This window comes from Sus scrofa, unplaced genomic scaffold (genome assembly GCF_000003025.6).
Source record: "Sus scrofa isolate TJ Tabasco breed Duroc unplaced genomic scaffold, Sscrofa11.1 Contig622, whole genome shotgun sequence".
NCBI lineage: Eukaryota > Metazoa > Chordata > Mammalia > Artiodactyla > Suidae > Sus > Sus scrofa.
Window position 1 is genome coordinate 29,345 of NW_018085269.1, and position 27,166 is coordinate 56,510.

At 47.8% G+C, this 27,166-nt stretch overlaps 1 protein-coding gene across 1 annotated transcript in view; it reads left to right on the forward strand.

Moving 5' to 3' along the window:
• Nucleotides 1-23,676, forward strand: part of LOC102158372 (leucine-rich repeat-containing protein 37A3-like) — a 37,185-nt gene extending 13,509 nt beyond the window's left edge. Inside the window, exons 3-13 of the mRNA XM_021082301.1 lie at nucleotides 3,600-3,671; nucleotides 4,305-4,385; nucleotides 10,516-10,587; nucleotides 11,104-11,178; nucleotides 14,516-14,631; nucleotides 16,538-18,345; nucleotides 18,917-19,021; nucleotides 21,163-21,212; nucleotides 22,862-22,916; nucleotides 22,998-23,143; nucleotides 23,465-23,676. Of these exons, the coding sequence (XP_020937960.1) occupies nucleotides 4,366-4,385; nucleotides 10,516-10,587; nucleotides 11,104-11,178; nucleotides 14,516-14,631; nucleotides 16,538-18,345; nucleotides 18,917-19,021; nucleotides 21,163-21,212; nucleotides 22,862-22,916; nucleotides 22,998-23,143; nucleotides 23,465-23,606 (2,589 nt within the window). The 5' untranslated portion in view covers nucleotides 3,600-3,671; nucleotides 4,305-4,365 and the 3' untranslated portion in view covers nucleotides 23,607-23,676. The remainder of the gene's footprint in view (nucleotides 1-3,599; nucleotides 3,672-4,304; nucleotides 4,386-10,515; nucleotides 10,588-11,103; nucleotides 11,179-14,515; nucleotides 14,632-16,537; nucleotides 18,346-18,916; nucleotides 19,022-21,162; nucleotides 21,213-22,861; nucleotides 22,917-22,997; nucleotides 23,144-23,464) is intronic.
• The last annotated feature ends 3,490 nt before the right edge of the window (nucleotides 23,677-27,166 follow it).

The following is a 27,166-nucleotide window of genomic DNA, read 5'->3' on the forward strand; positions in this document are numbered from 1 at the left end:
CACTAGTATGGCCCTGAAAAGATATTAAAAAAAAAAAAAAGTATTATGGCGTTTAGGTGTCACCATTACCCATGTTTTCCCCCATCTGGGAGTCGGTCCTATGTAGTAAATAGTTGTAGTTATTTTGCATTTTGATCCAGAAATAACCTTTTCATTTTTCAGAATTCTCAGGGATAATGCTTTGACCGAGTTACATAAGGATTCCTTTGAAGGCTTGCTGTCCCTCCGGTATTTGTAAGTTAATTAGTTAATCATATGTACTTATGAGTTCTTCTCTATACAGTAGAGTATCTATAAAGTAATTAATGGTTTCTAGATAGATCATCTCAACAATTTCTTCCAGCCAGAAAATTCTACAATTCTGTAAGTCTGCGTAGGGCCCCAGCCCATCTCTAGTTAAATATCTGCCGGGCATTTAAATTTTTTTAATTATCGAGATAAGATGTAAATAGAAAAACACCCTTTGGTTGTAGAGGAAGAGTGGTAATGAGGCCTGAGACATTATACACAGGCACATGAACCTTAGAAGTGTTCCTCTATCATCCATTAAAATTGAGTTTAGGATCCATGGGTCAAATCTGGCCCTTGGTCCACTTTTATTTATAGAGTCCACAAGTTGAGGACGATTTTTAAAGGGCTGTGAATGAAAAAAAGTGAGAGAGAAAGAAAGAGAAATATGCAACAAACTGTATGTGGCCTGCAAATCCTAAATATCTGGCTTTTATAGAAAGGTTTGAAAAAGTTAGTGTAGTAAGACAAGAGGAATTAAAGTTAACCTCTCAACTTGTCACCTATAGGACAAGAAATTATAGAGCACGTAGATGAATACAAATGCCACGAACTCATAATTTTGGAAATCGAACCTAAATGAACATTTCAATATTTAAGCAGATGAATTATGTAAATAGTATTGTCAAGAACACATTAAGTTGGAGTTCCTGTCATGACTCAGTGGTTAACAAATCCAACTAGGAATCGTGAGGTTTCGGGTTCGATCCCTGGCCTCACTCATTGGGTTAAGGGTCCGGTATTGCCATGAGCTGTGGTGTAGGTGCAGACGCGGCTCGGATCTGGCGTTGCTGTGGCTGTGGTGTAGGCCGGTGGCTACAGCTCCGATTGGACCCTTAGCCTGGGAACCTCCACATGCCGCAGGAGTGGCCCTAGAAAAGGCAAAAAAACAAAAAACAAAACCAATCTATAAAAAAGCCGAAAAAGGATGTGTCAGGCCCTGTGCCTAGTGTGGTAAACATAAGGGTGGGTAAGACAGGATTCCTTCTAGCCACTCACGATCTCACCAGAAAAATACACATGTAAGTGCAGACCGTACTAGAGAAGCACTGAAGGATGACAGGGTGCTGTAGAGGCCCGAAGAGGGAGCCATGAAGTAAGAAAACTGCACTTCTTTTAAAGCAGTCATTTCCTCCCTATTTCTCTTATTTACTCCCCAGATGTATGTTTATTTTGTAAATATTAGCATTTGCTTTATGTCCATGCATTGGCTTAAAAAGGAGAGACAAGGAGTTCCCGTCATGGCGCCACATAAAGGAATCTGACTAGGAACCGTGAGGTTGCGGGTTCGATCCCTGGCCTTGCTCAGCAGGTTAAGGCTCTTGCTTGGCTGTGAGTTGTGATGTAGGTCACAGACCGGGCTAGGATCTGGAGTTGCCGTGGCGTAGGCTGGCAGCTGTAGCTCCGATTAGACCCCTAGCCTGGGAACCTTCATATGCTGCGGGTTCGGCCCTAAAAAGCAAAAAAGAAAAATAAGACAATGCACACGAGCAGGATCTAGTCCAAACTTTCATGGTGTTTATGCTGAGAGGAACTGGGATGCAAAAGAGGCTATCTTCCAAAGAAGAAATGGATCAGGGCGGTGAGTGCTATGAGTTGTTTTGGTGCATGGAAGAGGGAAAAAAGATCCAAAAAATTGGATCAGGGGAGATAACTGTTTACAAAAACAGTGCTGTTTAAATGAGACCGGGAAAGGCCCTTGGGTATCATGAGACATCGTGGGAAGAATAAGCTTGCAAAGGCAAGTGGGAGAAAGGCAAAACACGGGAAAAATACTGTTGAGTACCTGTAGAGTACAAGTGGGAGAGTGGGCGATTAGAGCCAGATCCTCTAGGGTTTGGGAGGCTGAGCCAAGGATAACCCGCCCTGTCACGTTACCAGAGCAGAGCTCTAGAACAATCTTTAGCCTACAACAGAGTCAATCCGTTGGAGGCTTGTTAAAACACAAGCTCCAGGGAGTTCTCGTCCTGGCTCAGCGGTTAACGAACCCGACTAGCATCCATGAGGTGCAGGTTCGATCCCTGGCCTTGCTCAGTGGGTTAAGGATCTGGCTTTGCCATGAGTTGTGGTGTGGGTCACAGTCGAGGCTCGGATCCCGCATTGCTGTGGCTGTGGTGTAGGCTGGCAGCCGTACCTGCTCTTGGACCCCTACCCTGGGAACCTCCATATGCCGTGTGTGCGGCCCTGGAAAGACGAAAAGAAAGGGAAAAAACCCCGCAAGCTCCATCCCCATAGTTACCGATTCAATTGGTCCAGAGTAGCGGTGAGTATTTGTATCTTCAGTAAGTTCCCAAATGATGCTGATATTTGAGAATCACCTGTGTAGAGTTAATGTGGCGATTGTGTACAGGATGGCTTAGAAAGGGAGAGACTAGTGATGCAAACACCAGTCAGAAGACAGTTATACCCCCCCAGATGAAATGAGAGACTAAGCTGGAATCGTTAGGACGTAAGATAGCTACTACGGTCAACAGTGAGTATTTTCAAGTGAAAGTCAGTATGAAAAAAAAAGTACAGTACTGGGTTAGTTTGGAGTTACATGTTAACGAGAGGAGTACCTTCCTTTCAAGTTGTATCGAAGGATATGTTTTTATTTTATTTTATTTTATTTCATTTTATTTTATTTTATTTTATTTTATTTTATTTTAAGGGCCACACCTGTGGCATAGGGAATTCCCCAGGCTAGGGTTTGAAGGGTCGAATTGGAGCTGCAGCCTCCAGACTACAACAGCAAGGCCAGATCCCAGCCGTGTCTGTGACCTACACCGCAGCTCAGCTCCTTCACCCACTGAGTGAGGCCAGGGATGGAACCCGCATCTTCCTGGATGCCGGTCAGATGTGTTTCCCCTGAGCCACGATGGGAGCTCCCAAGAAGGATATCTTTGATTTCTTCTGGTGTTGAATTGGCCTAGAAAAACACGATGAAACTGGGAGGGGTGTAAATGTAAGAATATTCCTTTTACTGTAAGAAATTACTTGTGGAGATTAAAACTTTGAGCTCATCATCTAGACTTCGACGAGACCATGAAAGGTCATCTAATCAAGTCTTCTGCTCTTGGGAAAGCTTACCTCGAAGATCTATCAAGGTCCATAGTTGTATATTTTGCTTATGAAGCTCGTGAAGGTGTGACACTTAAGAGAGGTGAAGAGAGGGTTAGGGGCTCTGGAAGGCTCAAGTCACATTTCCTAAGGTTTAGCGTTGAGACAAAAGCTGCTTGTTCATTGGTATCATTCTAAGCTCTACTGGTTATTCCTACTAATTGGAAATGTAGTAGCTAATTGAGGCGCTATTTTCCTTTTCCTTTTCCTAGGGACTTATCCTGCAACAAAATACAATCTATTGAAAGACGTACATTTGAATCGCTACCTTTTTTGCAATATGTGTAAGTTGCAAATATAAACGTCATTATGTTGGAATTGTTATAAAGACTATTTGTTTAATGAAAGTAATTTGTTACTCATTTTGGAATACTAAAATTGCTACAAAAACGATGGAGGAAATCTCTTTTTGTCTCTAGTAAAGATTAGCCTGGGAATTATTACACATATCGGAGTGACTAATCATAGAGCAGTGGCTCTCAACCAGGGTGATTTTGCACGCAGGCGACATTTGGCAATGCCTGGAGACATTTTTGGCTGTCAGAACGGTAGATGTACTGCTGGCATCCAGTGGAACGAGGCCAGAGATGCTGCCACACATCCTGCAGTGTACAGGAGAGCCCCCAGCAAAGAACTATCCAGCCCCAAATGTCAAGCGTGCTGCCCTTCTCTGGGGAAATAAAGATCACGAGCACAAATATTTATTGCACCTTTGCTCTTTTGTATCTGATGCACCACGTAAATAATCATGAATGTGTATAATTCCCGAGCAGATGTCCTCCGCAGTGAGAGTTCTTTAATGTGTGGAGGGAGTATTGAGGTTATGTGTCATCCTGTATAGATTAGAATTAGTGCCAATGGTTAAATGTTCGGACAGAATAAATGTTTTTCTTCTTTTGCTTGTGTCTTTTTTGTAGAAATCTTGGTTGCAATTTAATCACAGAAGTGAGCTTTGGAACGTTTCAAGCCTGGCATGGAATGCAGTTTTTACACAAGTTGTAAGTGCAATAGAAGATGAATACATGTAAAAAGAACCCTATGCATTAAAACCTAAGATGGGCGTTCCCGCTGTGGAGCAATGAGCAGCATCTCAGGAGCATTGGGATGTAGGTTTGAGCCCTGGCCCAGCACAGTGGGTTAAGGATCCTTCATTGCTGCAGTTGCTGCTCGGATCTGATCCCTCGCCTGGAAACTCCGTATGCCACGGGGCGGCCAAAAAAAGAAAAAGAAAAAAAAAAATCAAAGTCCAGTATGAATTCCAGAAAGGATGTCCTGAGGTCCCTGTATTTATTTTCCAAGTGAGGAAACTAAGGTACAAAAAGGCCAAGAGCTGGGTCTAACTCAGCAATGAAATGCTCTCCTTTCCATAGTACTGGTCTTGGGCATGGGCAACCAGACACACCAAGCAAACAGCCAGGTTAGCATTGTCACGGAATCCCATGGCTAATCCCAGTCCCGCTGCTCCAGTATGCGCATGGTCCGTGAATTCTCCTTTTGAATTTAACTTTGCTTCCTGCTCCTGGGCAAAGTCCTAGCTGCTTATAACTGAGTACGCAACACAGAGCTGCCAATAACTGAGTTGAGCACAGAATTCTTCAGGGAGCAAAAGGTGTGGCTGCTTCCTCAACCATTAGCTTCTTTGACGTGGCAAAGCAGAACGAATTCCCGAACACCCACCGCAGGCAGGCCCTTCTCTCCCCACCTCCCAGAACATTATTGTTCAGAAAGTACATACCTGGAACGTGAATTCTCTTGGCCGATAGGAACCTTCAAGATACGGAAAAAGATGTGGTTTGTGTTCAGCTGTAGTGTGGAAACCTTAAAGAGAATACATACATACAAGGATATACAATTCTGTATACGTTCTTTCCTGACTGCTCTTCAGTAGGAGATGTGGGTTTTATACTCATGCAGCCAGGACATTCTGTGATTTCTCTGTGACTCCAGGGAATGAGAGCAGGTATGTTCAGGGGCCTGAATGGGCATTTTAGACTTAAGGTGAAGAGCTTCTTCTAAACCTGGCTTTGGAAAAGACTCCCTTCGCTGAATTCAGAAATCCAGTTTCACATAGTTCATTTCAGGTTAATTAATGCAGGTGTCGAGGGTGGTCTGGAGCTAGAGGATCAGTTCCTGCGGATGCCTGTCTGTGGTGGCCTCCCTCATCCCCTCGGTAATTTGCTGGTGCCGACCTTGGGGAAGGAGCTCCAGGGTCAGTGTTTCGTTTTGTTCTGTTTTTGAACTGACACATCTGAGAGCAGGCCCATTGGGTCCCTAAAGCAGGAGGTTGTGGTAGCAGTATCAATACAGGGTCTTAAACGCAGCACATTTTCTGAACATTTTCTAACACGGGGAGTGCCTTATGAGAATCCGAGTAACGTAGGCAACACGGGAAAATGCATTGTGGAATCACAGTGGATGAAAGTTCACGAATTCATGCCCAGTGATTTACCGAGGGCCATGCCCACTGAGTGTCAGCGCTGTAGTAAGTGCTGGGGTATGAAGAAGACTAGGACAGGGACTTTGTCCCTGAGAAACGTTTGCACTGGAAGGAGAAAGATGGATGTGGATGGGGAAACGTGAAAGCCCTGCAGCCGGGTGGCCAGGTGTGGGTGGGGGCCGAAGGAGAAAGTGGGTCATGCATTAGGAAAGATTCCTGAGGAAGGGGCACCAACCAGTTCCTCTGGAATGTCTGTGTTCACCTCCCCCCCGCCCCCTCGCCCCGTTTCAGGGCCACACCTGTGGCATGTGGAGGTTCCGAGGCTAGGGCTTGAATGGGAGCTGTAGTCACTGGCCTACCCCACAAGCACATCGACTCGGGATCCGAACCATGTCTGGGACTTACACCACAGCTCACGGCAACGCCGGCTCTTAACCCACTGAGCAAGACCAGGGATCAGTCCCGCGTCCTCATGGATGCTGGTTGGGTTCGTTAACGGCTGAGCAAGCGACGGGAACTCCAGCACCTTCTCTCCTCTCCTCTCCTCCCAGCTGCCTCCTCGTCTTCCCCCCTGTATCGCGAGAAATCTTCCTTCCCTCAGAAGCATAGCGAGTCTTCCTCTGCCCCCTAACAAGTACTTCTGTCCCAGGCACCATGCCGTACTTTTCCTTACTGTACAAGGAAGACAGTAGTGCTTGGTATATAGTCAGTGCTGAGCACGTGTTACCTCACATAATATCTCAGGGTTCTCATCCCAGCAACTCTCGTGACGCAGATATTATCATCCCCATTGTGGGGATGAGGAAATGGCAACTCGGAGACGTTGGATAACTTGCCGAGATTCACACCACTAACAAGTGGCAGAACCGCTTAGGAGCCTTCCAGTGATTTCCTATGCAGCTCCGCAGGTCCTTGTCAAAGGCGGTAAATGGTGGCAATGTGGCTTTTTGTGCCTTGTATCCCGACGTTGGTTTCTAACGTGACTAGGACCTTTAGAGCAGGGAGTTCTTTTTCCCTGTGAGAGTTCCTTGCTTCTGGCACTCCTGGCGTGCCACCCCTGGGCACCCCATCTGCACCGGCCACTGGCCAGTGCAGCTGTGACGTCATTACTGCTGAGCACGTACTCTGTGCCCAGCCTGTGCCAGGTGCGTTGCACGTGCTCTTTCATTTAATCCTCCAACTGCCTTATGAGGTAAATGGTCCTGAGACTCAGAGATGTTTCTTGCTCGAGTGACTTCCCCAGCAGGTGACATCCAGAATGCAACTCCAGATCTGCCTGATTCCCCGGCGCTTGCTTCTTCCACTGTTCCCGACTGCCAGGGACTCTTCCTCAAGGCTATTCTCAGAGCTTTGATGAAGATACAGGTTCACCATTTCGGATTCTTTAGCCTTTGTCCCTGAGAGAGGGTTCATGTGGTGCAGTTAGAGGTCTCGGATTGAGGAGCCTCCCGTGGGGAGTCATGTTCTCATGGCTGCTGAAGCTGTGTAGGTGGATTAGGGAAAGGGGGTGCTTCGTCCCCAAGTCCCTCAAACATGTTGGAACAGGGTCAGGATCTCTCTGCTTATTTCTTTGACTGCCTTCTGCCAAGGACCCAGTTTTCCCTGCCTGCCCTGGGATTCTAGCACAGATAGTTTTGGAGTTTGCCCTGTTTTTAAAGTTTTGTTCACTGCCTTCTTTGGATGGTTTTCAGCTTCAGCTGTTAGGATTTCAGTACATTCAGGGCAGTGATGACATGATTCAGCCCTCAGTTCTTCTCAGTCTCCTCAGTTCACCGAAAGGAAATGTAGTCCGTCTGTCTGGACTTGTAGAGAAGAGTTTGGAGAAAAAAAGCAACAGGCAAGAAATGTTCCCTTATTTTGGAGTTCCCGTCGTGGCGCAGCGGAAGCAAATCCAACTGGAAACCATGAGGTTGCGGGTTGGATCCCTGGCCTCGCTCCATGGGTTAAGGATCCGGCTTTGCCAGGAGCTGTGGTGTAGGTCGCAGATGTGGCTCGGATCCCGCGTTGCCGTGGCTGTGGCACAGGCCGGCACGTGTAGCTCCAGTTCGACCCCTAGCCTGGGAACGTCCATGGGCCATGGGTTTGGCCCTGAACAGCAAAAAAGTAAAGTTAGTTATCTTATTATTGAGCTGTAAGAGTTCTTTGTGTATTCTGGATGTTCTGGATACTAGACCTTTACCAGATAAATGATTTGCAAATATTTCCCCCCATGCTGTGTGCTGTTCTTCACTTTCTTGATAGTGTTCTTTGAAGCACACACATTTTTAATTTTTACAGGGTCCAGTTTACCTGGTTTTTCCTTTGGTTGCTTGTTTGTAAGAAACCGTTGCCTAGGACAGGGTCCTAAAGATTTACTCCTGTGTTTTCTTCTAAGAATTGTGTGGCGTTAGCTGTCACACTTGGCTCTTTGATCCACTTTGAGTTACTTTTCATATGTGATGTGCAAGGTAGGTAGGAGTCCAGCTTTGTTATTTTGTGTGTGGGTGTGCAGTCGTCCCAGCACCATTTAGGACTCTTCTTTCCGCATTGAATTCTGCTCGGCGGCACCTTGTTGGAAGTCGATAGACCGTAAATATGAGGATTTATTTCCGCACTGTCAGGTCTGTTCTGTTGATTTCCGTGTATGTTCTCATGCCAGTACCACCCTGTGATTGCAGTAGCTTTGAACTGGGTTTGGAAACCAGGACGGGTGAGTCCTCCCACTTTGCTCTTTACCCACATCGCTTTGGTCATTCTGGGCCCCTTGAATTGCCATGTGGATTTTAGAATGAGCTTGGCAGTTTCCGGAACGAAATCAGCTGGGATTTTGGTAGGCATTGCACTGCAAACATAGATCAATTTGGGAAGTAGTACAAATTTAATAATGCTGTCCTCGGATCGGTGACCATGGCGTCTTTCATTTATTTCGATCTTCAACGTCTTTCAACGATGTTTTGCACTTTGCAGCGTGGGTCTTGCACTTTGCTGGTTAAAGTTTTTTCCTAAGTATTTTATTCTTTCTGATGCTGTTATACATGGAATTGTTTTCTTCATTTTGATTTGGCTTACTTATTACTCGTGTATAGAGATACAGCTAATTTTTGCCTATTGCTCTTACATCCTGCAACCTTGCTGACCCCATTTCTTAATGCTCATAGTTATTAGTGATGCAGGTTTTTGCCCCAAACGGTTACCTACGCCTTCATGCACCTGCCCTGTTACAACACTGACCTGCAAACATTTTCCAAAATGCCACCCGAGGAGAGGCTTTTGGCACCAGGCAGCTGTCAGTCAGGTCAAAGGCGAGCCTTTCAAGTGAGGTCTTCCAGGGAACCACCAGACAGGTAAAACAATGGCGGTGCCTTGGGAATGAGTCTTCGAGGGGACTCAAGCTCCGTTCTGCTCCCTCTGGGACTGGGAACGTGGGCTCTGTTTCAAGGCCACCACTGGCCTGGAGAGCAGAGGTCTAGGACATGTTAAAACAACCCATCTCACTGTTCTTACACAAGTTAATTTGTTTTCCTTAACTAAATTGCTCCCCAGTTTGCTGCAAGCCTGTTGGCTACATTTCCAGAGTTCTAAACAGGTGATTCTGACCCCTTTTGCCAATTTTGTTGTTGTTGTTGTTGTTGTTGTTGTTGTTGTTGTTGTAGAGGGATGAACTTTCAGATGTTACTCCTCCACCTTTTTTAATGATTTGCCTGCCACATGGTTTCAAATCTCTAAGGAGTTCCTGTTGTGGCTCAGTGGGTTAAGAATCCGACTGGTATCCATGAGGATGAGGGTTCGATCCCTGGCCTTGCTCAGTGGGCTGAGGGTCTGGCATTGCCATGAGCTGTGGTGTAGGTCATAGACATGGCTTGGATCTGGTGTTGCCGTGGCTGTGGTGTAGGCCGGCAGCTACAGCTCCGATTCGACCCCTAGCCTGGGAACTTCCATATGCCGTGGGTATAGCTCTAAAACAAAGAAAGGAGAAGAAAAGCAAAGCAAAAAGGTTACACACGGGACTGTGTGATGGGAGTATGGCTTTTACCAGTTTCTCTTGGACTTATCTCTTCTTCTTTGTCTCCAAAACCAAGGATTTGGTCCTATTTTTGTTTTTAACTGTGCAGTTTAAACCATGAAATTAAAAAAAAAAAATTCTAGAGGTGAAAACCACCTTGAATTATGGAGGACACTAAAACTAGCATTCCTTGGAGTTCCTGCTGTGGCACAACGGGATTGGTGGCATCTCGGGAGCGCCGGGTTGCAGGTTTGATCCCCACCTGACAGTGGGTTAAGGATCCTGCAGCTGTGGCTTAGGTCATGACTGCGGCTCAGATCTGATCCCTGGCCCGAGAAGCCCATGTGCCGCATGGCGAGAAAAGTGGGAGGGGAAAAAAAAAAAGAAAACAACCCTCAAAATAGCGTTTCTTACAGAGCAAGGACTTCCTGCCAGGATAATCACTTCTAGGGTCTTTGACCTGAAAGGGTCTTTGGAGTGTTTTTTCTTTGCTATCCACTTTTTTTTTTTTTTCTATTTCTTTCTCTTTATCTCCTGGATACTTGGGTAGTTTCCAAAGAAAGAGTGCTTTATGGGTTCTAAGGGTGATTTATAAGTAAAGACAGAAAATGATTTTTTCCTTCAAGTTTCAGACCCAAAAAATGAATATAAACTTTCGGGAAAGTAATTAAAAATGCAGATAATTTTAATTCCATTCCATTTTTTTCAGAGTTCTCAGCCATAATCCTTTGACAACAGTTGAAGATTCGTATCTTTATAAATTACCAGCGCTGAGATACTTGTAAGTATCACAACCGTCTCATGGGAGATTGAGTGTTTTGCCTAAACAGTGACAATTTAAATTCTAAGTGGTGTGAGTTCCTGTCCTGGCTCAGTGGGAGTGAACCTGACTATTATCCACGAGGATGCGGGTTCCATCTCTGGCCTCGCTTAGTGGGTTGGGGATGGGGCGTTGCCATGAGCTGTGGTGTAGGCTGCAGACACAACTTGGATCACTAGTTGCTGTGGCTGTGGCGTAGGCCGGGAACTTCCATATGCCGCCCCCGTGGCCCTAAAAAGACCAAAACGAAGCCATAATAATAATAATTTTAAAAGGTTGTAGTGTTCGGCACCAAGGTCATTAATTTGACGATGCCAGTCAATTTAACTTTCGTCAATAAGAGCTCTTTGGAATTATCATCTATGGCAAGTAAGAAGACAGAATTGAAGTAATTACATGTTAGGCATTTTTTTCTTTTTTAAGTCTAGAATTTTTGTCCTTGTGTTTATATCATGCATGTTTGGGCTTTTCCTTCAGAGACCTGGGAACAACACAAGTGTCACTTACAACGGTTGAAAGTATCCTCATGATGACCCTTGAATTGGAAAAGCTGTAAGTTGATTTTTCTTACATTTATGTTCACTTAAATTTTTTAGGTTTGTTGTGTTATTTTCCTCAGTCAGGTTTTTTCATGTGTCATTTTCATTAATAAGAGTCATGACTCGCGTAGGCAACTTCAGATAATGTACTTTCATTTCTCCCCTCCCAGCCCTTGTGTCATTTGTGTTGTTTTGTTTTGCTGCTCTTTGTGCTTCATTTTGGACAGTTTCTCTGCCTCAGTGTTTCCTGATGCTTTCTTCTGCAGTGTCTAACCTGCCATTAAGCCCACCCTGTATCTTTTTCATTTAGAAATTGGCTTTCACCTCTAGAAGCTCAGTTCGGGTGTGTTTTACGTCTTCTATGCGTCTCCTTAACATTTTCAGTCTGGATCTTTTTCACACATGCAATACAGTACTAATAACTTTTTTCCTATGTATTAAAATTTTTAATGTTCTTTTCTGCTGATGGTAACATCTGTGCAGATCATGGGTTCGCTTTGATTGAGTACTTTTTCTCCTCCATATGGGACATATTTTCCTGCTGCTTTGCATGCTTGGTGATTTTTCACATAATTCCAGACATTGTGAATTTTAGTTTATTGTGTGCTATATATATTTGTATATTCGTATAAAATGCTTGAGCTTTGTTTTGGGTGGAACAAAACAGTTTATCTTTTTAGGTCTAGTTTTTTGTTGTTGTTGTTGTTGTCACTTTTTTTTTTCTTTAAGGCCGCACTTACAGCATATGGAGGTTCCCAGGCTAGGGATGGAATCGGAGCTACAGCTGCGAGCCTACACCACAGCCACAGCAATGCCAGATCCAAGCCGCGTCTGCCACCTACACCACAGCTCACAGTGACACCAGATCCTTAACCCACTGAGCAAGGCCAGGATCAGACCTGCAACCTCATGGTTCCTAGTCGGATTTGTTTCTGCTGCACCACAACGGGAACTCCCTAGGTCTCGTTTTTAAGATTTGTTAGATATGACCACAAGTAGCCTTTGATCTAGAGCTCATCATTTGAACCTGCTGAGGGGAGTTGCCGTCGTGGCTCAGTGGTTAATGAATTCAACTAGGAACCATGAGATTGCGGGTTGGCTCCCTGGCCTTGCTCAGTGGGTCAAGGGTCCAGCATTGCCATGAGCTGTGGTGTAGGTCGCAGATGCGGCGTGGATCCCTCGTTGCTGTAGCTCTGGCGTAGGCCAGTGGCTACAGCTCCAATTAGATCTATAGCCTGGGAACCTCCATATGCTGCAGGAGCTGCCCTAGAAAAGGCAAAAAGACCAAAAAAAAAAAAAAAAGAAAAAAGAAAAGAAAAGAAAGGAAGAAAGAAACTGCTGAGACAAGTCCTTTCTGAGTATCTAAGGTTTTCCCTTCTGGCTTGTAGGAACAGGTACTATTTCCCATGCTGTGTGATACCCATTTATTCTGATTAATCCTTTAATGTGGTTCTTTTCTTGGCCTCAAGGAATTCCTCACACACCTGCACTGACCAACACCTTGCTGAATAGTCCAGAGATCCCTCTGCATGTCTCCAGAGTTCTCTGTCTGTGCCTTTCTTTTCTCTCTAGTACTCTGCTTTGTGAACCCCTGTTACCTTGGTTTTCCCAGACTCTCAGCTCCATTTCCTGAGTCAGGGAGTCCATCAGTCTCTGACTGGGTTTCTCTTCCCTGTCCGATGACCTGAAAACTCTCTCAAAGAAGTGAGCAGGGCAATCATAGGGATCACTTCCTTATTTCCCATCTCTTGGGGATCACTGAACCTTATTGCCTGAGATGCGGTTTCTTGAAAACTGTCTTTTCATATCTTTGGCCCCTTCGCAGCATATGGGGTTCCCAGGCCAGATCGGATCCGAGCTGCCGTTGCAACCTAAGCCACAGCTGTGGCAACACTGGCTCCTTAACCCACTGTGCCGGGCTGGGGATCGAACCTGCGTCCCAGTGCTCCCAAGACGCCACCGAATCCCATTGCACCTGAGCGGGCACTCCACCAATACCATTCTTTAAGTCTGTTTTGTTTTGATACAGAGTCCAGTCAGAGATTAGGCATCTCATGTCATATCTTTGTTTCTTTTAAGCTGGAGTATTTCTCGGGTATTTTTTTTTTCAGTCTTTTATGAAATTGTCATCTTTGAAGAATCTAAGCCAGTTGTCTTGTGCATTGCCCTACAGTGTGGATTTGTCTGTTTCTTCATGAGATTCCAAGTAAACATTTTGGGGACGAATGCTTCGTAGACACTGTATCCTTCCTACTTCCTCCCTCTGGGTGGCCCAGTGCTATGTTTGATCACTTGTTTAGGGAGCTGTCTTCCATATCGCTCCACTGGAAAGTTATTTTCCCCCTTGGTAATTCATAAATAATCTGTGGGGTGACATTTGGGGATCAGTGAGCGTCCTACTGTCAAACAGCTCTTCGCCCAGCTGTGCATCAGTGGTGATCCTTGTCTGAATCAGTTATTACATTGGTAGTTGCAAAATGGCACTTTCCCTTTTGTTTGGCCGCCCGCACAGCAGATGGAAGCTCCTGGGCCAGGGATCAGATCCGAGCCAGAGGTGTTCCAGCTGTGGCAATGCCAGATCCTTAACCATTGTTCTCGGCCAGGAATCGAAGCGGCGCCTCCACAGAGACAAGGGAGATCCTTAACCCACTGCGCTACAGCGGGAATTCCCAAGATGATGCTCCTAATTCTATCATTCCTTATGCATTTATTAGCTGATACTACTGTGTAAAGAAGAGCTCTCCCTCTTGTCTTTTCACTTATCATTACGGACTCGTGTGCCCTTCTTTAACTTAATGCTGTTATACCTTATTGTCATGCTCGCATTCTTCTTTTGAATGTTCAGATTGTCCAGATCTGGCCAATACAGTCTCTGTTATTGTTTAACCACACAATGTTTCTTTATTTAGTACCTTCTAATATATTTGCTACTCACAACTAGGAATTGAGAAAGGGACTCCAGAAGCTGGGGACTTGTTCAGACTTCTCCTAGAAATCTGCCCTCTTGCTGTGTACTGTCAACTCACAGTGAGCTTTTGGGTTGGGAGGAGATACTTCCGAATTAAACTACAGGCCAATGTCCCCCAATTCTAATACGTATCACTTTTTTCGTCTAGGCACACTATATCTACTGCCATCGTCATCCTTCTGTTGGGTACCTCTGTCCTCCTGCATATTTATTTACAACAGCCAAGAGCAGCCCTTGACCAGCTAGTCCCTGTGCAATGCTCCAGTTCATATGCCCTAGGAAGTCCTTTCGGCCCCGCCCTGTGGTGGCTGTGGCCTGCCTCTCCTACCTGCTCAACCAACCCCTCTACCACAGATTTAATTCTCTGCATTTCCGTTTATAGGATCTTGCCTAGCCATATGGCCTGCTGCCTCTGCCAATTTAAAAACAGCATTGAAGTTGTCTGCAAGACGGTCAAGCTGCATTGTGACAGATGCCTGCAAAACAGCGCGCGTTGTGGTGAGTCCGAATTGCCTGGTGATACATTTTTAAATGTTTATTTAATGTTTATTTTTAATCAGTTATGATGGATTGTTGAATGAATGGTGTAATTGCAATAGTTTTATTCATTCAGCACTCCAACTCCCTAAATTTCTAAGAACTACTCCCTTGCTAAAGGTCAGATTCTTGGTTACATTATTAAGCTAATAACAGCTCAGTTACATTAGCTGCCTGATGTAAGTGACCCACATAAAGGAGCAAGAGGAAGGAATGCAGAGGGGAAGGGAGTCAACCTTAATGGCCACATACTATATTCGGTGCTCCCTGCAAATGAGAACTTATTCCTACAGTGCACCACAGTGTGTAAACTGATTTTAGATACGTTAAGTCTCAAGTACCCTTTGTCTTCTACAACAGGCGTAAATTTAGTTCTGATAAGTTTGTTTGTTTTGTTTGCAGTTGTATGATAGAGTGTAAGCAGTGCCCTTTTATGGTTTATGGTTTATGGTTTACCTGAGAGTTTCTGGTTCCACAACCCGAAGCTGCTACCTAGCCCTTCGAATGGGTAGGAGAGCTATTTTATTCTTAGACCATCTTTGAACTTGCTCTAAATCTCAAGCTTTTCTACCCACAAAACACTTGGGTGCTTTCAACTATTTTTCTGTATATCAGATTTATTGACACTACCTTAACAACTTCAAAACCTGCTTTCCTGCCCAGATGGCTCGAATACGCGTCTCCATCAGTGATCTAGAGCACATTGTAAAGGACACGTTGCTACTTAGATAAAGACCATGTTGCTTCTTTTTCAAAACAATGTTTTCAGTTTTTTTAACCAATTATATTGCTCCCTTCTCCCCCAGACGTGGGCAGAAAAGGCGTGTTTGGTCTGCCTTTACAGGTGAGGGCAAGCAAGATCAGAGGCGTTCAGTGTCATGGCCTAGTGCTCAGGCCCCTGTCGCCAGTTGTGGGCTCTCGGCCAGTCTGGGCTCCTCCTTCCTCGTGACCCTTCCCTCCTCCCCTGACCCTCACCACCGCCACCCCAAACGCTTTTCATCCCTCTGGAGGAGAAGCCCAGCTACACAGTGGTACACATCACCGTCCCGTAGTGAGCAGCTTTGGTGTTTCCGCAAGCAGAGCTGGAAATGGGCGAAGTGAAATGAAATGAAAGCAAAGTAGGCTTCTGGCAGAAGTTGCTTTTTCCCTCTTGCCTTTTAGGACCTCACATATTAACATTCCACGTTGGCATACAGCCTGGAAAAATCTCTCAACCTGCACCCCAGATCCCTGCCCAAATTGTAGCAAAGAACCAGGGTGGACATAGTGTCTTCTTCTGTGTAGAACCTTCGGTGGTGAGGGCTGGGATATATGGAAGCAGGGACCGGGCAAAGGACTCGGTGGGTAGATGGAGAAGGACAAGTGCAGGTGAGGCCCTGTGAGCCGCAGGTGTTGTCGCGGTCCCCTGGGATAGCAGCCAGAACACAAGCACAGTGAAGAGGTGGAGAGACGGGGCCAGCCCCTCTGCTTCTGAGGCAGGACAGGATGGGGTGTGTGAGCCTGGGGGAGGAGTCACAGTAGATCCGCAGGGCCCAGCTGAGTCCGGGAGTGTTTGTCTTCCAGCCCTGGCTTTTCTCGAGTCCTGGGCATTTGGCCCCTGGGGTCCAGTGGACTAATCCTAAATGTAGTCGCTGTATTTCACGTTATGGAGCTCTCTGAATGAAGAGGCACTTTTTGGGAAGCTGTCTTCTGCCACCTGTTGTTGTTGCCAGTCGTAGGTCTAAGTGTGGGTCTCTCTGTCTCCTCTCTAAGTGGCCCTCGGAGGTTTGCTGCTGCCTAGTGTATTTGCCCGGGATACGTGGCTGATGGGACAAGAGCTGCCCCATCAGTCTTCCGTGTTCAGAACCAGTCTCTTCTTTTTTGACAGATAAAGAAACATCTCTAGGGCACGCAGAAGGATCGTTCATGAAGGTGCTACAAGCCCGGAAGAAGAACACCAGCACCGAGCTGATTATTGAGCCAGAGAGGCCGTCCTCAGGCAGAAGTCGTGTCAGCTTGTCGAGCTTCATGGATGAGCAGCCGGACTTTAGTGATGAAAGTGATGTTATCAGTGCACTCAACTACATCCTGCCGTATTTCTCCGAGGGAAATCTAGAAGACGCAGAATCCACCTTGCTGCCATTCATCCAGCTTCTCTTTTCAAATGTAGCAGAGGCAGACATCCCACCGGGCCATTTGAAGACCCCCACCGGGGACCCCTCTGTTAAACCTGAATCCAGTATTTCAACTTATAAAACTAAATTGAGGCAACTCCGTTTTCTGGAAAATTTGTTAGATGCAGAAATTCAGGAAAAAATTGATGACGTTCTAAGGAAAGAAAAAGCTGCCATGCTTATACAGTCCAACGTGTTAAGTCCCCAACTGAGACGCCACATCCTTCGAGAGAAATTGGAAACCGCCCGACAACAGGAGAAGAGCCTCGAAGAGGTTGAGAGCGCAGAAAAAAGGCCGCCGAAGGTGAACAGGGTCCTCGAGGGCCCAAGGGGCATAAAGAAAAGGCACTTCAGAGAAATGAGAAGGCAGAGCCCCAGGGGCAAAGAGAATGCCCAGCCACTGGTGGAGAACGCTGCCAGAGGAAGCAAGCTCAGGGGGCCCTCCGCCAGGGAACTGGCCCAGCTGCACGTGGCGCAGAGGCCCGGGAAGCTAGTGGCAAACTCCTTGGAAAAAGAGGCTTTACTCCTAAAGGAACGTAAAGCAGAAGTCTCTTCTTTCCTGAAACAGTACTCGAGGGGCAGGCCTGCTGCCTCTATCCATCCAGAAGCCCCAGGAAAGGTCAAAAAGAAATCAAAGGACTTATCGAACACTCTTTTGGTTTTAGAAGATGCTAATGCAAGAGTCAAAAATATGAAGACTTCTAAAACAGTCTCACATCCCAGGAAAATATACTCCTTCCGCAACTCTCACTCTCCTTTGCTTCACAGAACGGCCGTTCCCAAAAAGGGCCAGGGGTTCCCAGGCAAAATCTCAAGCTACAGATCGCTGTTTGCATTGAGGCCTCCGTCCTCTGCAGTGAGGAGCCTCATAAATTCCCCTTCACTGGAGGCTTCGTCGCCTTCAGGAGAACCCAGTTCTCAGGAAAAGCCTTCTCCACAATCCTTTTCTCCTTCAGAGCCTTCTACAGAAAACGTCATCTCAGAAAACAATACTCCACAGGTTGTTTTTGAAGAACTTACTACTGCTTCAGGCACAACTACTCTGTCGGGCACTCTCCCTGCAAGCACCGCCCAGAGCACTCTTCCTTCAGGATATTCTGCTGTTCCTGCAGACAACGTTATGCCTACTGATCAACACACCCACAAAATACAGTGGGAGTACCACGGTGTGGGCACTGACGTGGCCTCCAAGCCCACAAGCTTCATTGCCCCAGGAGTTCCCTCCCCGGGGACTCAGTTTGAAGCTCAGCTGAACCAGCAGCTGCAGTCCCTCATCCCCAACAATGACGTGAGGGGGCTCATTTCTCATGTTATCCGGACGTTGAAGATGGACTGCTCTGAGCCCCAAGTGCAGCTGGCCTGTGCCAAGCTCATCTCCAGGACAGGCCTCCTGATGAAGCTTCTCAGTGAGCAGCAAGAAGCAAAGGTGTCCAAGGCAGAATGGGATACGGACCAGTGGAAAACCGAGAACTACATCAACGAGAACACAGAAGCCCAGGGGGAACAGAAGGAGTCGAGTGAGGTGAAGACAATGCCTGACATATGGGAGCTGGACTTTTCGTCCGCTTAGGACAGGCCCATAAAGTGCCCACGCAGGAAGACCGGGGGCTCCTAGCCTGTTTCTTGTCTCAGCCACGAGACCGGCTAAGCCAGCGCCCTCCCTCTTTGCTCATTTAGGGCATGTGGCACTGTTCCTAGGGTAGACGAGAGGAGGGCCAAAAGCACAAGATAACTAGGTTGTAGAAGGAAATGCTGGCCATAAGATTAATAACACTTTGGGTTTGGTCTGTTCTTAAGAACCTGTGAGCTGCTCGCCTGAAAGGATGGGGTTTTAGCACAGTGTAAGAATAATCAGCTATTGGAGTTCCCCTGCGGTGCAGCAGGTTAAGGATCCAGGGCTGTCACTGCTGTGGCTTGGGTCACTGCTGTGGCACAGATTTGATCCCGGGCCCAGAACTTCTGCATGCCTCCCTGGCGGGAAAAAAAAAAAAAAAAAGGGAATAGTTAGCTATTATTTAGAGAAGGTTTAAAAATAGTTAGCTTTTATCCTTTCTATCCCCTTGGTTTTAAAAAATTGTGCTTTGTTTTTTTAGCTCCCCAAAGAAGTTCCCGGATATGGCTATAATAACAAGCTCATCTTGGCGATATCTGTGACTGTAGTGGTGATGCTTTTGATTGTAATTTTCTGTCTCATCGAGGTAAGGACAACAATTACGTCAGATTCAGAACCTGCAAACTGAAAAGCACAGCCACCTTTCCACTTACTACCGCTTGAACCCCCTCTTTAGTCACGAGGACTGAAATACGTGGGGTTCTTTTACTGAAACGTATATTCCCAGGATTTTTAAAGGAACTTCACTCCCAGGAGGTCTCTGTAGAATTGAACCCGAGATTAAAAAGGCATTAGACTAGTTGGACAAATTCGGTTTGTAAGAAGACCAGAGGTGACATGCTATTCTTGCATATTTTCTCTACCAAATGTCAGCTGGCCAAGTGGCGTTTGCAAATTGTCTTGGATATAAATAGGGTTGCATGGAATTTGTAGGTTGATCTGCGGAAAACTGACATCGTTACAGCATTCTAGGCAGGTGGTATCTGATGCCATGTACGCGTGGCCGTGCGATGTCCTTCAGAAGAGTTTTCATGTGTTCATCGCCTAGGTCTGAACACATTTTTGGTTGAGCTTATGTATGCCTTTTTATTGATATTGTCCATAGACCCATGTGTTTCCAAGACTTTTGCAGTGTCGTGTTTTCATACTCTGATCCGTGGAAGAAAATGAATACATGGTAATAGAACAGCTACCTAACGGCTTGAGGGGGAAAATAATAGCAGGTCCCCATTTCTCACCTTAAGTAAACATATTGCCATAAATGTGAAAAAAAAAAAAAAGGTATAAGAGTATCAGAAAAAAAACGGAGGCAGTATTTTTTTTATAGTCTTGTGGCGGGAAAGCGCCTTCAGAGCCTGATGCCTCAAGCAGAGCCTTTGATAGATTTGACCACCGTGTCTGTGGCACCAACTTAGCGCTGATTTATGCCAAGCGCAGGGTGAAGAGTTTTCCATGTGGTGTCTGATTGAATTCCAACAACCCTGTGCGGGTGAGATCCGCACCCCGTTTTATAGATGAAGGAGACCAACTTCGGGCCCCGGTGGCCAAACCAAAAGCAGAAGCCAGTCTCACCCGACTCTGCTTTTCTGTCTTGTCTCCTTGGAGACAGAAGCACTGGGAAAGACGGGAAACCCTGATGTGTAATTAAAGACCGTATCTATTTATTTGTTATGAAGAGTTTTATAAGTCAAGAGGAAGGCGAGAGTGCAGGGGAGAAGGCGGCAAGGGCTGGGAAGAGTAGGCGGTGTGTGGACAGTCTGCCGCCGTGTCTGCCCGTCCTCTCCTCAGGGCTTTTGGGGAGCAGGTTTTGGTAGCCAGGCCGCTGTCTCCTCATGTCATAAAAGGAGTCTAACATTTTCTTCGGGGGCTTTTATAATCTGCCTAGAATCTGTTGGGGTGGACGCAGGGGATCTAACGTTCCCCCCTCTTTGGAAATCCACTTGTTGTAAGATCTTTCACTGCATGGTTCATTCTTTCTTCACTGACCTGAAGTGCTGTCTTTATCCGGACTCTAGTCTGCTGATGCAGTTATCTTTTCCTGTAGAAGCAGCAGTAGCACACGGCTTAATTCCAGCTGCTCCCTTATGTATTTTATACCTGGCAGGGAAGAGTCCTGCTCTTTGATATTATCAGCGGGCTCGATCGTCTGTTGTTTAGCTAGTTTTTTGTGTTCTATGGGGAAGCTGTTGAGGCTTAGATGTGGATCTCCTGATTTTGTGTGGCGTCATCTGCCTGAATTCTCATCTTGCTGCCAGTACAATTTCGGTGGATTCTTTTGGTCTTTTTTAGGTTGCCCATCGCTTCGCATTCAAGTATGTTTGTCTTTTCCGTTCCAGTATTTCACTGTCCTTACTGCGTTGATGAGGACCTCCTCAACAGTGATCAATAGTAGCCGTCACGATAGGCTTCTAACTCTTGTTCTGGACTTGAAAACAATGCTTAGGTTTCTTGTGGATACTTGTATTTTCTTTTCCCACTTCTGGGAGTTTTTGTTAGGAATTATCTGTTGAATGTTGTCTGAAGCAGTCGGCGAAGTGTACTGCCAGCGGCATGCAAGATGCTAAGTTAGGGCCTTGGGACGAGCCAAGGGACTATTAAACAGGCGAGAATTCCTGGCCTCGGAAGTGATTATCATGGGACTGGTAGACTTAAAATAAACGGAATGAGTAAGGATTTGGAGAAAATTGTTGTGATGGCTAATCACGGTCATGTTTTCTTCCAAAACAGGTCTGTTCTCGTAAGAGGGCATTGCGGGAAGGGAACGTAGGACGCAAAAGGTAAATACTGGTCTTTTAAGACAGAGTTTTTTGGAACCGGAGAACGTAGAACTCATCTCTTTCAGTCTCCTCGTTTTACAGGGAAGAAGCCACTGAAGGCAGGAAGAATGTTTCTTTACCCTAATACTTTATTCACCAGCAGGATTAGCTCCCGGCCAAAGCTGAGTTCGAATGAGACTGGTCCAGATTCATCCGCTTTCTCTAGTCCTTTAAGGAACGAGGGTGGAGGGGGAGCGGTTTGGGTTGTCCCCGTTCCTGCTGGTGGTGGGCATCGGACCAGGAGAGGCTTCTCGGAGGCTCCGGGGTAGGGAAGGCTGCGTGGTTTTGGGGGTTTGGGGGCTCCTAGGCCCCCTCCAAGTGGATGACGTGGAGCAGACGACTCCTTCCTGTACAGTGGCAAGCAAACTTGCCTTGTCGTCCTGCTGGCCTTCCGGCCCCCACTCTCTATCCGCTTTATCCAAACCTCATAGAGTTCTAACTGGAGGAAGCTTGAGACAGTAGTTTGTCTCTCCCTTTTACAATAAGGAGGAGGAGAGAGAGCAAGGGAAAATGTCTCGCCCCATTGACTCACCGCTAGTGAGTATCAAAAAGAAGACGGGCCCTTTCCCCTGGGGACGTCCTGTTGTCCACACCATGCTTGGGCTCTTGGCCTCATGTTCGGTCACAACTGAGGACACACATGCTATATGGACCTCCGTCATTTCTAAGCCAAACTTATCGTGCCCTCTGACTCTTTTTCTCTATTCTGTTTGCATTGAAAAAGAGTATTTTATGTTTTTGTGCTGGTGACGGCCTTGAAACTGATCTCACAATTCACTCACACATCAGGGAGAGCCTGCAGTTTGAAGGTCAGCAAGCCTGGGAGTTGCCATCGTGGCTCAGCGGAAACGCCTCCAGCTAGTATCCGTGAGCACGTGGGTTGGATCCCTGGCCTTGCTCACTGGGTTAAGGATCTGGCATTTGGGGAGCTGTGGTGTAGGTCACAGACCTGGCTTGGATCCTGCATCGCTGTGGCTGTGGCCAGCAGCTGCAGCTCCGATTTGACCCCCTAGCCTGGGACCTTCCATGTGCCGTGGGTGCAGCCCTAAAAAGGAACAAATAAACAAACAAACAAACAAACAACAAAACAACCAAAGGCAGCAAGCTAGATAACGTTCCTAGTTGGACTCAGGTGTTTGCTTGGTGGGATTCAGCTTCTGGGATAAAGCACCTAGGAAACTAGCATCACCTTCTCCCCTCCCGCCAGCAAATGCCACATGGGAAACGATGTCTGAAGGGGACTCGTGTAAAATGCGTCTAGAGAGTTAATGTTCTTCCGCCCAGCATGATTGGGCAGTGTTTGCACTGCCCAGGGGCCCTTGGGTAAGGGCCACAAAGCCGAGTGGGGCTGAAAATGCTGCCTTTACTCCGTGCGAAGCCACATGCCAAAGGCTCCCCAGAGACACGGAGGGGCCGTCTGGGACAGACTTGGAGACCTTCGGGAAGGCCAGCGTGCTTGGAATTGTTCTCGGGATCCCGGATGTGGGGTGCTTGGGCTCGTTGGGACTGGGGGCTGAGGTATCCATTCAGTCCTGGTGGGACCAGAGCGAGCACGCTGCGAGGGAGGTGGGAGGGGCACGTGTCACTCACTGTGTGTGTTTTCCTCCAAGGGGCTTTTTCGGCTTTCTGCTGCGTAAGAGACGCTCGGGGGAGAGCGAGAGCGAGGTAAATTTGAGGAGGACAGAGTGCCATGGCCAGAGAAAGGAGGGGAGGTGCAGACTTAATATCTCCCTTTCTGCGTTGCAGAGGGAGGGCTTCTTTTGGAGAAGGCGGCCACTCTGGCTTCAGGATATGTACAGACCTCTCAACGCCACACGCAAGAAAAACATGGCCCAGAAGCTACACGACAAGGAGTCTTCTGATGAGGAAGAGGTCCTCCATGCGGGTGCGGGGTAAGTGAGGGGGGACAAAGTAAAGTTCTGGTCTCAAATGAGGGAACAGGAGTTCCTCTTGTGGCCCAGCGGGTTATGAACCTGATCAGTATCCCTGAGGACTCGGGTTCCATCCCGGGCCTCGCTCAGTGGGTTAAGGATCCGGCGTTGCCGTGAGCTGTGGTGTAGGCCGGCTGCTGCAGCTCGATTCGACCCCTAGCCTGGGAACTACCGTGTGCCACAAGTGGGGACCTGAAAAGCCACAATAAAATAAGGAAATAATGGAACGTTTCCCTGCCGCTTCTGAGAGTAAAAGCCTTGGCATTATTCTTCTTACTCCAGGGAGGTCAGTGAAGCCCCAGCAGATGCGGTTCTGACCATAGAATCGGACGTGGAAGACCTGGGTGAGGAGAGTGACGCGGCACCTGAGGTTCCCCCGAGTGAGCCCCGTCCTGGCTCAGGCCGCCTACACGTGTGTGTATAGCACCAGATTCTAGGAATTGCTTGTAAAATATGTTTGTTGTTGTTCTAGTAAAATGTACATTCACAACCAATTCTAGCCACGTGGTAAGGAATTAGAATGTAAGCAGTCGAATTATTTCTATGCCGGTAACAAGGGCCGCTGGCCAGAAACCGCAGAGCTGACGCTAGAACCCCTGGTGGTAGCCGGTACCTGCACAAGAGGAAATGCGGGCCAAGGAGGGGAAGAGGAGGAGGAAGGGGGCTTCTCTCCCTCGATTCCCCAGTGGAATCAGTCCCTGGGAACTTGAGGACATGTCATCCTCAAGGGGCGTAGAGCGTCAGGTCAGATAACAGCGTGTGCTGGTGCTCTCTCTCCTGGTTCATCAAGTACCAGTTGTTTACAGCATGTTTCCAGGCCGGAAAAAACAGAAGAAGAAGAAGGTGTGAGAGCGGCCACCGCCCAAGACGGCTCTCCTCAGGCCTCACAAGGGCCTCCCTGGCCTCTCCTGACCTCCCTGAGGGTCTGCCATGGGCTGCTCGGCGCCCTCCAGCTCAGCCCAGCACCAAACCTTCCCACTTCCTCCCTCACCCAGCACAGGCCTCCGGCTGCAAGATTCCAAGGGTTAGGTAATGACAGTAGCTGCAAAGGCTCTTCCACTGCTGCAAAGAAAGTCATTAGTCAACCACAGTTAGTAAGTCAATGAGAGTTAAATACCTTAGTGAGAACAAGAAATTCTGAATGAACAAGATGTGGTCATCTGCCAAAAATGGCCACGAATAGTGCCGTTGGTTTAGCAGCATGAGGTAAAGAATGGTGCAAACCGCAGGCCAATAGCACAGGGTCCCCCGGAGGAGCAGAGGGCCCGGAGACAGCTAGGAGCTCATAGTTACTATTTGCCTGCTCGGTGCCAAGCCCTGGGTTAGGCCTTTTATGGTCTTATTGAGCCGACAACCCATGGAAGCATATCTTGCTGTCCTCCTTTGACAGACAGGGAAGAGGGTTTGGAAAATACAGGTAACCTGCTCAAGGGCCCAAGGCCACACGTCCAACATTTCGAGCTCGGATTGTAACCCGGGACTGTGAGACCCCAAACCTGCAAACCGACACACTGCCCTGGGTGTAGGGATGCAGAGACATGTGAGCTGCGGTTGCCACCCAAGAGTCACTAACAGGGGTGACAGTAATGGGGGGGAGGGGGATGGCAGCGACTGTCCATTGAGCACCAGGCACAGTACTTCGGCGCTTGGCTACACGGTTGGGTCGCAAGAGCAGAAGGTCCTCGTGCCGCTCAGACGCTGTGCTGAGTAGGGGGTTGATTCCAGTAAGAGATGGACCCAAAGGCAGGGAGCTGAAGAGAGACCAAGGAGCAAGGTCCTTGTACTGCGGGGCTTACCAAAGTGTGGGCCAGGATCCCAGGTAGCGCCAGCTTCCTTTGGCGGGATAGTTCCCTCTTTCAAAGTCAGTACGTAAAGTGAGGCCTAGGGAATGTTTTTACATCCCACTCCCTCAGATTTGCACAATTCTGTATTAGCCTCCGGTGCTACCCCTACCCTATTTCTGATTCACATTCCCAGGAGTGAGTTCCTCCTTTGCCCACCTGTCCTAGACTGGGCAGTGTTTGAGCCAGAGCCCAGAGATTTCACCGAGCCAGGCTGTGGGCGAGCTGTCTCCTCTTGAGTCGGGCCACACCCCCAAAGTAGCCTGGAAGGGAGGGGGTGCCCAGGGTCAGGTGGTACGAAACAGCGCTGCCCAGGACTGCCCTCTGTCTCACCTTTCCGATGGACAGACTGGCTCGGAGCCTGGCTCCTTGCTGAGATCTGAGTGATGGAAGGAGAGAGGGCGCTACAAGGCCACCAGCCACCAACGAATGACAATCCTCGCTGATCCCGATGACGTGTGTTAGAGAAACCAGCCAGTGTTTAAAGTACTGTGAAATGAGCCAACGTGTGATAGGGCAGAAGTGACGCAGAGAAGAGAAGTGGCAGGATTCAGAGGCGGGAAGGGTGGGAAGTAGGGAGAGTCATGAACGAGGTGGAGCTTGAGCCGGGCCTGGATCCTGTGCCCCAACACGGCGCCTGGTGCTGGGGAAGGAGTTGACGAGGCAACGTCTGTGCCCCCGAGAGGCCCCTAAGACCTGAGGAATAAACAGAGATGACAGTGAGTTGACGGACAATGGCAGTGTACCAAGGAGTGTACCTAGGAGGGGTTCAGCTCCTGCTTGGCTGGAAAGGAGCAAATGCGAGGGATGGCTTGGAGGAGGGGAAGAGGAAGAAGGCCAAAGAGAGCTTTTCAGCCGATGAGGTGAAAGAAAGGCCTTCAGGACGGAGGCCGGTTCCGAGGCGAGGAGCGTGAAACCGTGGGTGAGCTTGATCTGTGTGGTCTGGGTCCCCAGGCAGGAAGCACAGGGAGGAAGGGGCAGGGGCGGAGGCCGAGCAGTGGAGCGGGGACCACGCCTGAGGGGCCTGACAGCGGCACATGGACTGACCAAACTGAGCACAACTTTGATGTTCTAAGCAGAGAAGCCACAGGATCAGCTTGAGTTTAGAAAGAGTCCTTGATGGTGGCCTGGAAGTAGAGAGACGAAGCGGTCAACTTGGGGTTTAGACCAAGTGGGAGAAATGGGGCACCAGACCCGAAGTTTGAGGCAGCTAAAGAACTCAAGCCACACTTGAGTGAGACCTGAAAGGACAGAGCGTAGGTTCAGAGAATGAAGCTTGGACTTTTGAGGGTTTTTGGTTTTTTTGTTTGTTTGTTTGTTTGTGCTTTTTAGGGCCATACTTGTGGTATGTGGAGGTTCCCAGGCTAGGGGTCAACTTGGAGCTGTAGCAGCTGGCCACGCCACAGCAGCGTCAGATCTGAGCCACCTCTGTGACGTACAGCACGGCTCACGCAACTCCGATCCTTAACCCACTGAGCAAGGCTAGGGATTGAACCTGCGTCCTCATGGATGCCAAGTCAGATTCGTGTCTGCTGAGGGAACTCCTTGAGACTTTTATGTAAATGCCAAATGATGGTAAGGTCCAGGTGTGGCCTGGGAATGGGGATGAGAGAAGTAAGTGTGGGGAATGCGGGAAGCAGTGGGGAATCCCTGGGATCGTCATAGAGGCTCCTTCCTTTCCCTTTCGGTAGCTCAGCAGAAGCCAGCAGGTCCAGTGAGCTCGATGGAACAAATAGGCTCCCTGCTCTAACGCGCCATTTGCATCCAGCAGTGTCCCTGCTAGTGGTGCAGAGGAGCCTCCTGTGAACGTGGCTCCCTCTGGAGCTCCAGCCATGGGACACACAGTACAGCTAACTCTGGCCTGATCCTCGTCTCTGAAAGCCTGGGGATCGTGTGCCTCTCTGCACCTGCTCTGCTTTAAGTTTGCCCCCAACAACAAAACCCTACTGGATTATAGTGCACATTTAGTTCTATGCCCTTTTTATGGACAGTGCCGATTTGTCCGCTTATGAGTGATGCAATATTTGTAAAGCCACCTGGGCAAGGTCCCAACAAAGATAATCATCCGCTCACGTTGTCTCCAACCGACAGCATGTGCCAGATCCCACCTCAGTTGGAGCTAATTATGTCAATATCTGTGTCA